This window comes from Acanthopagrus latus, chromosome 21 (assembly GCF_904848185.1).
Source record: "Acanthopagrus latus isolate v.2019 chromosome 21, fAcaLat1.1, whole genome shotgun sequence".
NCBI lineage: Eukaryota > Metazoa > Chordata > Actinopteri > Spariformes > Sparidae > Acanthopagrus > Acanthopagrus latus.
The window spans coordinates 11,967,538-11,984,719 of NC_051059.1; the positions used below are offsets into that span (position 1 = coordinate 11,967,538).

The window sequence follows — 17,182 nt, forward strand, 5'->3', positions numbered from 1 at the left end:
GCAACTACGTATACTCCTTATACTCATTTAACTCAGCATTAAATAAATCAACATATGGTGTACATGAAACAAAATATAATAGCCTACAAAAATTCACATGCCAGCAGAAAGAAGCCTCTCAACTCAAGTTTTATTTTTAAGAACAAAAGCTGACATTTTTGGTCAACATCACAGGAACTTCAGAGGCACCAACACTTGCCAGGGCAGAATCGCTTGTTGACACGACACATGAGCAGTCTCTCAAAGTTTTCCTAAAAGATGATCTGATTATTATACTTGGCAGCGCTTGATTTTCTGTTGTTTAATGAAGCTGTAAATAAATGCAGGTTTATTAAGGGTGCACTGTGTAGTTATAGGATAGGAAATTCAAACAGAAAAGCCATATTTCCAATATTATTAAGATAGTAATACAAGCTCAAAAGCTACAGAGTGCAGCTTTGAAGTCGAATATTAATTCCATCATTCAGACAGCTGTTTCTTGCTCAAGAGAAACCTTCTGGGCATTTTGATTCAAGATCAATAACCTTACTGTGGATATCACAGCATGTCCAAATCAACAGTTTGTTAATGGATGTTTTGCTTCAGCTCAACTTGTTTTCATACCATATTCAAAGGCTTTCACTTTCTGAGTGGAAATCATAATTCTTCTTGGTATGTTCCTTCTGTTGATGTGGACTCCTGTAATGAGCTTATTTGGTATCAGTCATTTTACTCCACCATAACAAAGTGCTCACATGTGCCATCGTGTGATGCAGTACAGCACTGCATCCAGATTAGATGCCAGTGTTTATGAGACACCGCAGCCTCAGGTCGGTGCTCAGATAGGTGTTATAGTATTTGAACTGTTAAAGATGCTGCTTCTTCTTCTGAATAGAATATCAAACAAGCTGGGCTAACTTCCACTGTTGTATTCATGTTTAACCTTTGATGTCTGGAGGATTAAACTGCTTCATGTCTTCCATCGTCTTAATCTAAAAAGTCTCATCTGATGCAGCTAAGATGTTTTTACACCATCTCATGAAGTCACCTATTGAGGAGTAAAATGCAGATCAAGTTGCATTTATCAGGTCTACTTTTAACTTTATCTCAAAAGAAATTAATTCAAAAGAAATGAAATGCCTCCCTATAAAGCATTTTGTCTTCCTGTGGAGAAAAAGCCCAGGAAAGTATTATTCATATTTATAAACTCTCAAAGCTGTGCAGTGCAGATGCTCCTAAGCTGGTACGGAGGATATATTTGCATCACAAATGTTTGTTTCCTTTTTTAAAGTGTTTGAAGTCTGGAACAGAAACAAACAGTGCTATTTAACTTTTCATGGGAGCTAATTTAATAACTATTTTTGTACTCTGCCATGCAAGCGGTTCTGGTATAACATGATGAAAGAGCAAATACAGTAGAGTCGTTAAGTATTGCCTTGGATGTTTTGTGCACAGATGAACAGTCAAACCCATTCTTGGTTTGTTTCCTCTCCTATTTTGATCTGTATTTTTGCCTTGTGTGCTGTTTCTCCTACTTTAATTACATTTCTTCTCTTTCAATCTTTTCTCCGCAGCGTATCAAAGACGGCAGCGTTGCGGACGGAGTGAAGGTTATCTGTGTGGGTGACCACGTAGAGTCCATTAACGGACGGAACATCGTCGGGACGCGACATTATGAGGTCGCCCGCATGCTCAAGGAGCTGCCCAGAGACAAGTCCTTTACCCTCAAACTGGTCGAGCCCATGAAGGCTTTTGGTGAGTAAAAAAAGAAGATGCAGAAAAAGTGTAGGTGAGGCAACATGTTGCATAACTGCCCCAGATGGTAAAAGGACAACACGTTCACCTTCAGCATTCAGTCAGTAGACACATCCAGGGAGAATCTTGTGCTGCAGCGTTTGTCAGCATGGGGGCCAGGACACAAGGATGCATGAGTTCATTTGCATGATGAGAAAAACAGAAAACACTGAACATTGAGATATGCTCTGAAAAGGTCAAATCTTACCTTTGTTTAAAATTATGGTGAGACAGTGCTGCTTTTCTCTCAGTAAAATGTTATAAGACAAGAGTATGTTCACTTGTGATTATATACGTAGATAAAAAAAACAGTAATGCATGTCGCCTGGGAACTCTACACAATTCTTAGCTTGACTGATAAAGAGCTCGAGCGAACGATCAAGCAGCAAAGAGTGTGATGTCCGTTCAGCAACATGACTGTAAATAATAATAAACCTGACTTTATGTTACATTGTGTTCTGTTCTGATTAATAGAAATGCTTGAGCCCAGGTCGAAGGGTGCCAAACCTGCCAGTGACAACAAGATCGGCACAGGGAGGGGGACGCTGAGACTTCGCTCCAAGGGCCCAGCTACTGTAGAGGACGAGGTGAGGCTCTCAAGGGAATCGGTGGAAGAAAGGGTCGTAACAGAACGTGTTTGATCTGTACGTTCAGAATGCGCGTGAAGCGAGGACTGATGTGAAAATTCAACGATCATAGTGTGAAGTACAATCTTTTATGAAGCTGCTGCTTTTTAAAGCAATAATTCTATGAATGTCATCACAGTTGCAATGACAAGTCAGACAAGGCAGATGGATGCTGTGTTTTTGATTTGTGACTTTGGGCATTTTCAGCGGCCTAACGGGAACTGGTCATGGTTGTCATAATAGACGTCAAGCGTGCCTGAATCCTGTTATGCTCGTCAAGCACAGTAGCCTTCAGCGTTGATGGGCTACAACTTGTGAGCCAATCTGTTGGCAGGACATTGAGCAAGATGACATAGCAGTGAAGATGGATGTAACTTCTTAAAATACCATAGAAAGGATCAGGTCGGCACTCTTTATTGTGCATTTACATATTATATTTTGGATGTGGAACTGTTGACACTATTATAAAGACTGTTCAGAGATTGTCTCTTATTTGCTCCTGATATAATCTTTAAGGTTATTTAAGATTGATAAAAGCGGTGTATACTTCTCCTGACATTATCACCTAATCTACACGCACTGTTTGTCCCCCAGATCTGGATAATAAAGAGTGAGATTGATCTCCGAATTATATTATTACTGCGGTGCAAGAACATAACGGCAACAAAAACACATTAAAGCTGAGAAACTGAATGATTGAATCTGAATTGTTTTGTGTTTTTTCCTAGCCAACAGAATTTGAGGAGAAGGCGGTGAAGAAAGTGGACGACCTCCTGGAGAGCTACATGGGCATCAGAGACACTGAACTCGGTGAGTGGTGTGAAAGTATTAACCCTGATGTATATTATGCACTCTTACTGTGAAATACTGTGTCCCCACAACACTTCTTATTTGGCTTGTGTTTTCAACAGTTGCTGCCTTTCGGAGATAAAACAGTAATCTAATAATACAGAAGAAAATAATGAATAACAGCAACTTTTTATTAGCAAGTTTTGCTGATATGTCTTCTTGAACAACCCCCTGGTCATTCCTTGTGTATCCAAAATGCTTCTATACAATCCCTCAGTCTCTGTTTAGCCAATGTGGCCCCTCAAACACAAATTTGTGAAGTTGCTATCCCGACAGCTTGTTTAACTTCACTTCTGCAGTCTTTCAGTTGCACCAGCAATTTTCAGTATTTGTTTAGTTTTCAAAGACAGATAAAGTACCATAATGTCCCGTTTCTGAGAGTGAGAACAGTCGCCGAGGCTACTTGCTGTAGCTGAGCCTTCATATTGGTTGTTTGCCGTATCCTTAGTTTTGATATGGACAAACTTTTAATGTTCAGGACGTCCGTGAAATCATGAGTCAACTGTTGGAGATGGAACCCACTGCTGGAAAACAGATACAAATAGATTAGAAAAATAACAGCTTTGTACAGGGGACGTTATTTGTGCTGATGGCGCAGATGGGAATACTTCACTGATAAAATGAAGAGCTTTTCCTGAGGGTGAAAGGATTTCCTGGCTCTTAATTGAACTTGAAGTATTCTACTTTTCTCCGTCCAGCTGCTACCATGGTTGAGGTTGGCCGCGACAAGAAGAACCCGGATGAATTCGCCATGGCGTTGGACGAGACCCTCGGAGACTTCGCCTTCCCCGACGAGTTTGTCTTTGACGTCTGGGGGGCCATCGGAGACGCCAAGCAGGGAAGATTTTAAGTTTTAAGTTCCTCCTGCCCCCCTCAAACACACACACACACACACACACATACATACACACTTCCTCCAGTCACCTTTTCATATCCTCAGAAGCAAACTGGACAAACTTACACCAGCACAAACGGGGGCGGATGGATAGAGCCTCTTAAATCGACAGCCAAGCGGGTTCACAGATGGAATTAAGCACGTCAGCGTTTCAGTGTAATCTTGTAAAGATATCCATGAAATGTGGAATGTAGTTTCTGACACCGGAGAGGCCTCCTGCTTGCTAAAGAGCTGGGGATTAATTCCAGATGTTGTGTAAACCTTTTGTACCCCCTCTTTGAGCAATGATCACGTGATGTAGCTGCATCTTACGAGCTCGTGATGCTGCTTGTCTGTCTGAGCAGTAAACCTAGTCAACACTGGTTCTGAATGTGCACAACTTAAACTTTCAATCAGAGTTTTAATCACACTTTTATTGCTGTGTCATTTTGAATATGCAGATGTGTCACACAGCTTTTTATAGGCTTTTTTTATATGTGAAAGTGTTGCTGATTTTACAGCAGCAGCAGCATTGTGTAATTAGTGTAATTATAGAGATTGTAGCAATATTTCTTTCCCTCTCGGGCTTCATTTTATTTCCCTCCTGTATTTTAAAATCTTTTAAATGACCTCACGGTGGAAAGATGTCAGAGCTTTTGGCCACGTTCACATCCATGTTTGTTTACCTTGTGATTTTTCTCAAAACTCTTCTTTGTGCTCTAGCCTTTCATCCATGCAATGCAGAGTTTTATCTTTCAATGCCTTTAGCAAAGGATGACTCTCGTTCCACCAACATTCCTTATGTTTGTCAAGTTGTTCTAGTCTGTTAGCGCTGTTAGCATGTCATGATATGAGGCTTTTTTTTTTTAGAAATGCACGCTTATTTTTTTCTTGTAATTTATTTTATCATGAAAAATCATATGCTGTAAGACATTTTTACTCTGAGATGTGGCTCGGTATGAAAGAAGCGTCTTTCCTGAATAAGCCATTTATAAGACTGTGTCTGGAATGGGATCAATTGCAATTCAATGTCTTAAATGAATAAATGCACTCGCATTAATGTAACAGCACTATTTAAATCACTGTCAAACTGAGTTTAAATGGTGACTCCACCTACTGTTGCTCGCAGCAGTCACATATTGTTTGACAAACCATAAGGGATCACTGTTGTTGGATAGACAATAAAATTTGATGTACTGTTTACAGCTGTGTCGTGAATGCATCTCTCTCATAACTACACTGGCACTTGGTAAAGTGTACACTTCTGCCAAGGCTCAACATTCCCCACTTCTACTCACTCACAGGCCCATAATCCACGTTGTGATGGAATAATCGGAAAAGAGATTCACATGAACACCCTGTCAAGTCTGAGAACATTTTGGTGCACGAGTTGCTGAGTCTACATTGTGCTCTTCCTTGTCACTCAACTACCAGAAACGACTAACAACATGTTTAAAATGTTCTGAACGACAAAAAATCCAAGTTGCTTCCACATTCCAACATGAATACACCCCTGGAATGTTGGAATGTCGCATTAAGCCTTCAGCTCTCACTGACTTTTCTGACTTCACCTGGCTATAAGAGGCTGTAATGGCAGAAACAGAAGGGGGACAAATCTGTGACATTTTACTTGTTGGTTGTTGGACTTATTATTTTATGTTTTTAAGTATATAGCCTTAAATTAATAATAAGCCTGATTTGTTTTGTCCATGCATGGATTATTTCCTGAGCAATTAAAAATGCATAAAATGCAAAAAAAAATCCTATCCCACTGTAAATATGCCAGGACAACAATAAACACAAACAACTCAGTACAACAAACTTTATTTGCACACTTGGCTGTGTACATGTATAAAATACATCAAGACACTTAACCAATTTTCATCCCTCATTCAAAGAGTTTAACAAGGCTGACAAGAAAAAAAGAATTGTGTCTAGAGTTGCAACGATTAATCGATTAGTTTACGCTCTAAAATGAAGCACCAACTATTTTGATAATCTCTTGATCAGTTTGAGTAATTTTTAAGGGGAAAAAAAAACCAATTCTGACTCTAGCTCCTCAAATGTCAATGTTTCTTGTTTACTTTACTCCTCTACCACAGTAAACTGAATATATTTGCATTGTGGACAACACAAGACCCTCAAGGTCAACTGATCATCCCTTTTCTGCTATTTTATATCAAAAGCAACTAATCGATTTATCGAGAAAATAATCATTAATTGCAGCCCTGGTGGTGTCACTTCACAAGTAGTTAAACAGAACTCAGAACTGAAAAAAAAAGAAAAGAAAAAACAATTATGTAGATACAGCTATTACAGCAAGTATACATACATTGGCAGGATTCAATGAATAATATCTTAAAGAAAAAAGAGAAGTACAGAGTCCATGTTGTAGTTCATGGTAAAGTCACAGATAGATTGAACATACTGTAGAGGATCTTTGGAAGCACATCACTGAGGGTGTTAAAATATTATCTTGTCTAATAGGAAGTACTGAGTGTCATTGCTGTTGGCGGTGAAACATGATTCTACTGGTTAAGATGAATTTCATGTCGTCTACAGTGTAAGATGTCTAAAATAAACACTTTCGTGGTTGCCCGGTGACACAAAAAAGGCAAATTACTTGAAAACTTGGCAATTTCTAGACATCAAGTGCGAGTTAGAAACAGTTAACTTGGCTAGCTTGAGTTGGTTATATCCTCTACAGACAGTTGGTACAGTACATGGCATTTAATTAACAGTAGTTACAAATATACATGTTTTAAAACACAGACTGTGACAGGAAATTGAGTTGTAGTGTTGGTAAAAACTTCACAGGACAAAAAGCAGAACTGGAGAATCGAGGTCCTTTCTAATGATTGGCTTTGTTCTGTCAGTGAGACGGACCCTCACACATTAGTGGGTGGGAGGTGGAGGTTTGTTTGGGGATGTTACAGGGCGTTTTGAAGCACCGCCTCAGGTGGAGGAAGTGTAGCCCTTACTGCCTGTTGACCGCGTCCACCTCCTCACAGCTCGTCTCCAGTGTGACCGTGCTTGAAGGCGTCGCCCGTCAGCTTCTCCTGAGCCTCTTTCATACCAGACACAACTTAGCAAGAGGAAGATGAGAAAAACAAAAACAAAAAAACATCATCATCAGCTACTTTTAAAAAAGGGAACTTACATATTCATTGAGCTCAAGGCAGCTGTATTGCATCATAAAATCCGATTTTCCAGGTAAATGATGATAATCTGGATGTTACCTTGATCTGCATTGCTGTAGAAATACTTGTAGTTTGGATTTCCATTCTTGTTGGTGATTTCAGGATGGACTTTGCCGCTGGGATCTGCAAGGGTCGAATAAAGGGTTTGGTCAAGGCAAAACACAGCTGAAATCCAAACTCTTTACAAATTCATCTGACAAGTGTTATCGTCAATAATTACATTTCTTTGCAAAAACTCCCCAAAGTCCAATTAGAAAGCCATCAACTTATTATTATAGAAGACTAAGAAAACCAGCAAATGACTGGCTGACTCAAACAAAACAATACAGGGCTGCAACTAGTCATTGTTTTCTTAATCAATTCTCCAAAATATTTGGGTTATGGTTGGATTATTTCATAAATTATTCATGTCAATGAAATGTTAGAAAATAATTAAACAACTCCCTGAAGTTGAAACTGAAGTATTCAAATAGCCAACAAAGCCCAGCCTCTTAAAATCTGAAGCAATCCAAACAATACAGGGCTACCTATTGCTATTTTAATAAAAGTATCTCAATAATTATTTCAGGGGTGATTAATTATTCTGGTTCAAAAAATGCTCCTAGCAACTCTCAGCCCAATCTAACATCTTCAAATTGCTTGTTTTGTCCAGCTTTTAGTCCAAAATCAATTATTATCAATGAGGACCAAGAAAACCGGCTAATATTGGCATTTGACAATCTGGAAGCAGAACATTTTGTGCATGTTTTGCTGCCGATTCACTTTCGTCTATCAAATAATTGGTTATTGGTGGGAGGGTCCTTTTTCAATAAAAGATATTATATTCAGTTAACTGGAAAAGGAAGATCAGATAAACAACACACAACAAGCTTTTTTCACTAAAGGAACCATCGAATCTGGGAAGTAATTTAGTTTAAGCCTGATGTTACATTCATTTCTCAAGTACTTTAATATTACATTTCTACACTGAGGCACAATATTCCTGTGATGTGTTTCTTTAATATTTACACACTACACCCATGTTGTATTTAACACAACAAACAGGTGATATTTGATGCTTGATTTTGCATTCCTCCAATCAAAGCTTGATTATTTCTACCTTTTATTAATTATTTTACACACGTTTGAAATGTTCTTGTTTCAATATCTTTATCTATGTGTTCTCCACTAGGAATTACAGTTACTTTCCAAATCATTGAGGTGGTTTGCCTCCAATTGCTCTGAGAAATTCTGAAAAAAAGTGCAACATCTTGGCCTTTTAACTGTACTGTCATCAAGACAAAAACATGCCGGTGAAACTCAAGTCCAGCCGACTGAAACTCTTATCGGGCACAGCATATTTTTCGGGGGTAACTGTGCAATTAGTCTGTCCAAAGGAATCCCACAAACTGTTTACATGAAGCGTGACTCAACCCCCTCCGTACCCAGGAAAAGAATCCGAGGAATGTATCCACCATCGGGGCTGAAGGCGTCATCCTTTGGCTCCTCCTCATCCTGTTCAAATAGGAGATAACTTATCATCTACAAGCCTGGGAACAAATCTCATCCCCCTGATAACGTACATGTATATTCAGTTTAGCACAATCATCCCCAAATTACAACTGATTTAAAATAATAATCCGATTAACTTAGAAATACATTAAACATGTCCTCACCTCCAGGTTGATCATGACAAAGTTGTGTGCAAGCTCGGAGATTTCCTTGGACTCGGCGAATTTGGGCTTCAGTGCTGTTGTGGAGGCAACACAATGCAATTATCATTTACAGTTTCTTCTATTTACATCAAATCCTGTCATAATCATAATGGATATCAGCACAATACAGTGCTGGTCCTGTGTCTTGATAAAAAATGTCATTATTTTAACAAACAAATTATTGTTTGCTTATTATCTATCTATTAACTATTTGTTTCAGTAATGGCTTTTTGTCATTTACACACAGATAGAGTGGGCACATAACAGGTTTTTTGAGACGTAACAGTAAAGTTCCTGACCTCGTGTTTGTATAAAGAAAGGGGAAAAAATCTTTTACCTTTGCAGGCTCCACACCAGCTCTTGTGGATGATGAGCATGATTGGCAGCCCACTGTCATTGCAGACACACGTAAAGAAAAATGAGTCAAGATCATATGTGAGCAAGGGAACACTGAAAACTACTTTGATTGTCATGACTGACACTTAAGTAAAAAATAATTAAACCCTCGTGATGAAAAATCATCAACAACAAGCGACTGGTATCAACATGTCTGTCTGGAGTGGAAATGCAGACGTGGAGGATTTAGGCCTCCCTCGAGGTGAATGTTTGCACAAAAGGTGACAGGAAGTGTGAACTGACCTGGCCTCTGCTTCCTTCTTGCCATCATCCAGCGTCCTCCAGTGGATGTTATCTCCAAACCCTGTGGGGAGAAAGGATTATTGAGCACACTCGCATTGTGTAGCTAGTATTATGTTTCTACAACAGGGTGGGTCTGCCCTGAATACACATCAATACAAAGAACTGTGAGCAAACTGTGACAAACACAAATGAATGGTGGTAATTTAATATGAAGGGAGATAAGAACTCTTGTGTGAACACTCCTGTGACATATTGGAATTTTTCTTTTGTGTTTTGTGAATGAATAATGCACCATATTCAAAATGACTTTTATTGCACATGCACATATGCAGGCATAGCCCTTACTAATTTTGAGTAGTGCACTTCATTTTCTCCTTGCAATGGGATTCAACCCTTGATACAGTTAATACAATTATGAGCTGCGATGGTTGACAACCGATCGATTAGTTGATCAATAGAAAAATACTGATAACTGATAACTAGTTAATCATTATAGTCATTTTCAATGTAAAAATGGCAGAAAATTCTGACACATGATACATAATTATTCTAAAAATGTATGGGTTTTGTTTCTGGCAAAGCAAGGCATTTAAAGACATTAACCTGAGCTTTAAGAAACTAGGATGATCTTTTTTCCCCACTTTAAAAAGTTTAACTAATCGATTCATCTTGAAAATAACCAAAAACATCACCAATAATAAATAAAGGAATAGTCTGTTGCATCTGTAATACATTTGTTTTCCAGTCATATTGTCCAGTCATACTTCTATGCTTGTAATTTGTAAAATAGTGACACTGATGCACCTTCCTGTAAAGTTGTTTTTATGGCTTGTAAATGATTACAACTTGTACTCTTGCACATTAATTCATATGTGTCTAATGCATTTACATCTTAAGTTGTTTATTCAATATACGCATATTGATTATATTCTGAATATAATAGGGGGAAAATTATGTTTTTATAAATGCTTGTGGCTGAGTAAAGATCTTAATGCAATCTCAAAATGATAACATTTAACTTTAACGTTCAACTAATAAGATGGCATGACTGTAAAGTAGTATTGGCGGCATCTGAAAAGGTGGAGATTAATAATCGATGTATTAGTTATTATTAAATTATTATCATTATTATCATTATTAATGGACGCTTCGTCTCCCTTATTAAATTACCTTTCCAGGATACAGGTTTGTGATCCAGGATGCTGATACAAAGACAACTAGCTCTTCTCTAGCGGGGAGCTAGCCGGCTCATGCTAGCTCCTGAATGTAAATCAACTCAAAATATGAACTCACCTTTCCCGCTGGCTGCGTCGACAACCTGTTGAAAACACGTCAAAGACAACAAAACCTGCAGAGACGAAAATAATGCGATGTTTACAAGAAACGTTTGCATTTTGACTGGCCTTTTCCACACAGCTATTGGTTACAAGGTAGCTGCAGTGACTGTTCGGGTTAATCGGAGACCCGGATGTGCAACTAGTGGAATTTCACAGTAAAAGTAATGTCCAATAAGGTCGCGTGTGTGCCCCTCCCTCCTCCTCTTCCGATTGGTCAGCACGGCTGTTCGCATTACGTCATATCCAGATAACCGCGTGCTCCTGTCTGCGGCTTTAATGGTCAAGTTAGACAACGAAAAGTAAGAGAACAACCGGAAACTATCATGAAAACAAACGTTTAAAAGCCAGAAAAATAGTTCACAAGCATACTCAATCAGGTATTTAACGTGTCATTCCCAAATGAATTTAATAAGATATATATGTTACCACCTTACGAGTTAACACATTCTATTTATAAGTCATAAATATACCGTTTGTGAGACATGCTGATTTTATTCTGACATTCTTTGAAGGAAGTGTGTTTTATTGCTGCTGCTTGACGCGGGTTTAAGCTGCGCTGCTCCAGTCTCATTAGTAGCAAGAACAGTCCAACCGATTGTCAGTTAATTCCTTTTAAAAGGTAAAAAACGATTTCATTTTGTGGTTTACATCTGAGTTGTTTTGTTTCATCGTTTGATTTGTAATCGACGTCCGCTGTTTTCCTCGCCAGGAACTAGAATTCCAGTTCGTTTATCTTGTTCCTTTAGCCACTATGCTAAATTAGCCTTTTTGCTAGTTACCTAACGGCACCCAACTAGTTAGCAGTTAGCTCCGTTAGTCGTAGCTAAATTACATTTTGGAATTTGGTTCCAGATACTTTTCTTTATCACTTTACTTAATTTATGTTGGTCTACCGTCAGTATGGCTTCAGTATAGTTGTCATTTGATCTGTTAGCTGTCTGCTAGCTCTTAGTACCGATGTGTGGAAATGTGGATTAATATAGCTCTGATTGCCCAACTTGTACTGTCTATCGCGTTTCAACTTGAAATCACGTGCGCAATAAAAAATATATGCTGGTTTCTCACCCGTGAAACCTGTAATTTCTGTTTGTCCATTGCTTTTATATATATTAAGCCTGGTAATATGATCATAACGTGTTATTCTTTTCTTCCAGCAGAACACTATGAACCAAGAGAAGCTCGCCAAACTTCAGGCACAGGTCCGGATAGGTGGAAAGGTACAGTCTGCTATTTTTTAATTTTTTTTATTTATTTGGACATACTAATGAATATCTTTTCACACTATTAGTGCAATAATGTTTCACACTGTTATATGTCTAGTGTTGCTAGTTCAGTTGTTGCTTACTTTAAGGAGTGTGATGGCATTCAGCATCTGTCAGCACTGTCCCCCCCTGACCTCAGCATTCCCTTTATGAGGGGCATCCATCTGTGGCCTCCATGGCTTTGTTCAAGTGTTTTGTGTGGTGATCAGCCTCACACTAGGTGGCGTTATTTGTTATTTTTGCCCTGATTGAAGCATTTTGCCATTTTCCAGACTGCACCCACATTGACATACATTTACTCAATTTGAATTTCACCAAAACCAATAAGAGGATCCTACACACTGTTGGTAACTCGCAGTCACAAAGAGAGTTACTCCTCAAACATTCATTTTTGAGCCTGGATCAGTTTATCAGTAAGAATGTATGGTTTTTAAGATCTTTGTAAATATGCCTATTTTTAGTCACAGCCAACATTATGGAAAGTTATTTCATGCAAAGGAAGGAAGACATTAATATGTTCATACTTGTGTTCAAACTAGAGGAAATGTAGTTGTAAAAGACCCCTTTTCATACAGAGACTCTGTATCTAATTATGTAGCCATGATGATAACAGTTTTCTAAGTTTATGGACTTTAAATAAGCATGTGTTATGTGGACTTTTAGGTAATCACTTCCCTTTATTGTTTACAGCATTTTGCTCACTAATACATCAGGAGCACCTTCTTTTTGATGTAGAGCTTCACTAAATGTGGTTCACTGGAGGCATTCAGGTTGATTCAACTTATTTAGACAGCATTATTAAGTATATAAATGTATGGCATTCATACAGCTTAGTATCAGCATTGTTTTGGGTTAAAAAAAAACAAACAAACGGCTTTCGTAAAAGCTGGTGTAAGTCAAATTACTAAACCTTCAAACACTTTAAAACCTAAGTAAACAGCCACCCTTTCCTTACATGTTGTCTTAACTATTTATAATCTTGTGTTTGAAAATGCGTCACTGTCAACAGCTAGAAATGAGTAAATATTGTCTCCAAGATAGAATGGAAAAACTGAACCATTTGCATTTTGAAAAAATAATGTGACCCAGTGGTATTACAATGTGTTTGACATTCTGCCCAATTCAGCTATCTACTCCTTTTTGACAACCACACCTGTTCCTTCTTCCCTCAGGGAACTGCCCGCAGGAAGAAAAAGGTTGTTCACAAGACAGCGACAGCTGATGACAAAAAACTCCAGGGCTCACTGAAGAAACTGGCAGTGAACAACATTGCAGGGATAGAAGAGGTGAGCCATCAAAGGAACACTAATGTCATTTTGTTTGACTGTAGCTGTACTGCTTTGACTTGTCGGGAGTCCTGATGAGAAGAGATAAAAGACTGGGAGAGCCTAATGACAGCGTTCTCATGTCATCTAGTTCATTTTTAGAGAGCTTTTATTCAAAAAGCTCCCACAAAGTTTTCAGTTAAATCAAAGCACTAAAGGCAAAGATACTAACCTGATGCACAGTATTTAATTTGTCTCAAACTGTTAATGGTTTATTTTATCCAATCAAAGACTCTAAAGACAGTGTGTCTGATGCTATATACCCTTAAATATGCCACAACTTAATTAGGTGTCCAAACATACATACTGTCAGGTTTTAGTGGCTTTAATTCTGATGGTATAGTTTTTGCTTGTATTTTTCAGGTGAATATGATAAAAGATGATGGGACAGTGATCCACTTCAACAATCCCAAAGTGCAGGCGTCTCTCTCTGCCAATACCTTCGCCATCACGGGCCACGCTGAGACCAAACAGCTGACAGAGATGCTGCCAGGCATCCTGAGCCAGCTGGGAGCCGACAGCCTCACCAGCCTGCGCAAGCTGGCCGAGCAGTTCCCACGGCAATGTGAGTACACTTACAACAACATGTGCATAAATACTCACTGTCACAATGTCAGGATCCTCGTCTTATATCAGCGATCATCATCGTATTCTGTGGGCTTTTAGAAAAGTCAGTAGATTTTATGAATGCTTTCAACCAGAGTTCAGGGCTCCATGTGGACAAACGATACACCCTACTGACATATAAATGACCTGTGCATCAAAAGAAGGTAGTCATGGTTCTGCTTGCTTCAAACAGACACACAGTTGAATATGCTGCCATCAACGTATCAGTGAACTTGAGCAGATCTGTTTGACGGCTCTGTGCAGCAGCCCTTTGTTTGTTTAGAATCACTGGAGAACCAGTGGAGATTAAGTCTGTAAATATGACTTGGAGGAAAAGGTTTCACAGCGATGAAATCTGAAGAGAACCATAAGCCTTTGAGGAAAGAGTAAAAAATCTGCCAGAAAATTATCAGAAGTTTTTTTTATGTATATAATGGCAACTTATGAAGCCTGTAACTTAAAGGGGTGAAGTATTTGTTCGCATTATGATGATCGCAAACTGAATTTGCAGTCCTTATTTTATTCACCACTGTAGCGTTGGCAAAGGCTATAAAATGTGGTAAACAGAAATCAAAAACAGTTTACCGTGGTTTACCTGTTTTATAGCCCTTCTGTCGGTATTATGATGCCCTGGCGTCTCCTTTTTTATGTGATTATTAAACTTGAAAATCCAGACCTGGAAAGTTAACAACTACTCTAAATGATTTTCATCAAGGTTTCCAGTTTGGACATGAACCCAGCTTCAGTCCTGATATGAAATCTAGCGCTGAAGCCGGACTTTGAGATGTGAACCAGTTAAAGCGTCCTCTCAGCTATCCAGCACACTTTTTGAGAATCTAGATAACTGACTATGAAGCAGTTGACCTTGGGATTTGCATGTAGATGGATATGAAGTCACTAAAGAACACACAGGAAAAATGACAAGTTTTTCCACCTGGCAAAACAACTGATCTTGTGATATGGCTGTAGAGTACAGACTGATGAGCAACTACCAAAGATAATAAAATGTCATGTTCATGTATTTGGGACATGTTATGTTAACTAAAGCCTGCAGTTATTATCACAAAACTTTCTTATGCCAATTTTCATCTCGACTTCTAATTCACTCCTGATTCTCTTTATATATTTTGCAGCCATGGACATGAAAGCAGTCAAGGAGGAAATTGCAGAAGAAGAGGACGACGATGTACCAGGTAGATGATCATTGCCTTAATTTACAGAGACAATTTAAAGATGTTCTCCTCAGGCTTTATGGGGCTTTTAATAAAACAATGCTAATGCTTCTGGAACACGTCACCTTGTAGATTAAATAAAGGATTTATTTCTGAAATATATTAAACACTTCATCTGTTACAGCTGGTTTCTCTTTTTTTTCCAGCCAAGCCAATAAGGACTTTGCACTGCATCATTTTTTTTCAACAGGTTTATAGCAACTCTTCAGCTTCAGAATGTTAGATATAAAGACGTTGTTTGAAATTAATTCAATCTCTAATTGTTTGACAAATTGTCTGTGTCACTTTGATCAAACCCTGCGTCTGCTCTCAGAACAAAACCTTGATCTACTTTGTTGTTTTCTCTCTCGCAGATCTTGTGGAGAACTTTGATGAAGCCTCAAAGAATGAAGCAAACTGACGAAGCCTGTTTTTTCTCTGTCAACCGTTTCAATTTTTTTGTTACCTCCATACTGGACTCACAAAGGGCATTTCCTCTTGTGGGGAAACGGTTGTTAAAGGTGCGATGCATCATCTCCGGAGACGTGAACCACTTCGGGTTTAGCCTGCCACAACAACTCAACAACAGCGCGCAGATACAGAAGGTTTTGATTTCAGTAGGCTGTGGACACGCCGAGAAACGAGGACTCAACTAAGCTTTCTACATGGTTAAACATGGCTAGTATTTAAGAGATTGTATATGAAAGTGAATAAAGAATTCACTTTACAGTATAGTGGTGATTTATGAATTTAATAAAACATTTTTGGGCTATTAATGTTTGTCCTTTTTGTCTACTTGGTTCCTCAGATTTGTTTATTGTTTTGGGCTCTAGAAGAGTTAATATCCACAGCTAATGAGGAAACAAAGTCAGCAGTCTTGTGTTTCCTTTTTATATGTAAAGTTTGTAAGTGATGCACATTTTATAAATAGAACTAAACAGCTTATGAGGAGCCCGACAGAGGGCCTCTTCCTCTACACTTCCTTGAATTCATAGATATCTGAGCTGTTGTGTAACTTAAGTCTGGGGGGTAAATAATAATAGATTTTCACTGCAGACAACCACAGTTACATTTTAAAACTACACTGAATTTAATTAAAACGACAACTATTTACAGGTATCAGATGGAAAACTTTTCTGAACAGGGCTATATGTATCTTACACACTGTTTTACTTTGTAAGCAGCGGACCCTGCCAGCTTTCTAGCCTCAAACAGTGTTCAGGGGACCTTATTTTCCCCTGAGAACAGCTTGTTCATTTAGTTATAGAAAACAAAATCTGGGTTTGTGTTACAACCTCATTCATATTGTGAATATAAGTTAGAATTAGAGTTAGAATTTCTTCTCCAAAATTAAACAGTGCCCCTTCAAAAAGTAAGTGTCATTGTGATGCATCTGGTAGAAGGGGGATTATTTTAAATACTTAATTGAATAAATACAAATGACAGAATGTGAAGTTCCAACCTCACTAAGGTGATGGATTGCTGTCTATTGTATGTTATCTTTGATTTAATAATTAGTTTGTATCTGTTGGTCACAGTAATATTGAGTTATTTCATTACATCACCTTTGGTTCAGGTAAGTTCAAGGGTTTTTGTGAATTATTTATACAGCACTTATGAATAAATCTTGAAATAAAGGTTGGTATCGGCTTGATTTTCATCAGTAACAATTTGGCGTGTGAGGATAAGGATGGGTTAGCTGGTTGGGTGGGTTGTACACATCACTGTAACATCCCGTTGCATTGATCACCTCTGACGCTGCTCTGCTGCATCGTGCGGATCAATG

At 38.4% G+C, this 17,182-nt stretch overlaps 3 protein-coding genes across 4 annotated transcripts in view; 2 read left to right on the forward strand and 1 right to left on the reverse strand.

Annotated features, from left to right (window-relative positions):
- gipc2 (GIPC PDZ domain containing family, member 2) overlaps positions 1 to 5,325 on the forward strand; it is a 19,028-nt gene extending 13,703 nt beyond the window's left edge. The window contains exons 3-6 of the mRNA XM_037083704.1: positions 1,554 to 1,734; positions 2,248 to 2,360; positions 3,128 to 3,209; positions 3,947 to 5,325. Coding sequence (XP_036939599.1) covers positions 1,554 to 1,734; positions 2,248 to 2,360; positions 3,128 to 3,209; positions 3,947 to 4,098 — 528 coding nt within the window. The 3' untranslated portion in view covers positions 4,099 to 5,325. The remainder of the gene's footprint in view (positions 1 to 1,553; positions 1,735 to 2,247; positions 2,361 to 3,127; positions 3,210 to 3,946) is intronic.
- A 605-nt stretch (positions 5,326 to 5,930) lies between these two features.
- Positions 5,931 to 11,143, reverse strand: txndc12 (thioredoxin domain containing 12 (endoplasmic reticulum)). The gene is made up of 7 exons (XM_037084598.1): positions 10,949 to 11,143; positions 9,656 to 9,716; positions 9,354 to 9,406; positions 8,978 to 9,051; positions 8,747 to 8,816; positions 7,362 to 7,445; positions 5,931 to 7,207 (listed from the first exon to the last, which is right to left on the reverse strand). The coding sequence occupies exons 1-7, from the start codon at positions 11,046 to 11,048 to the stop codon at positions 7,128 to 7,130; spliced, it is 522 nt and encodes a 173-aa protein (XP_036940493.1). The 5' UTR covers positions 11,049 to 11,143; the 3' UTR covers positions 5,931 to 7,127.
- A 367-nt stretch (positions 11,144 to 11,510) lies between these two features.
- LOC119011459 (transcription factor BTF3 homolog 4-like) lies at positions 11,511 to 16,172 on the forward strand. Of its 2 annotated transcripts, none has more exons than XM_037084600.1 (6): positions 11,511 to 11,611; positions 12,150 to 12,209; positions 13,427 to 13,540; positions 13,943 to 14,144; positions 15,319 to 15,378; positions 15,771 to 16,172. In XM_037084600.1, the coding sequence occupies exons 2-6, from the start codon at positions 12,156 to 12,158 to the stop codon at positions 15,815 to 15,817; spliced, it is 477 nt and encodes a 158-aa protein (XP_036940495.1). In that variant the 5' UTR covers positions 11,511 to 11,611; positions 12,150 to 12,155; the 3' UTR covers positions 15,818 to 16,172. The 2 variants fall into 2 exon arrangements, with proteins under 2 accessions (XP_036940495.1, XP_036940494.1); XM_037084599.1 differs by having other exon boundaries at positions 11,513 to 11,611; positions 12,147 to 12,209.
- Positions 16,173 to 17,182: the final 1,010 nt, after the last annotated feature.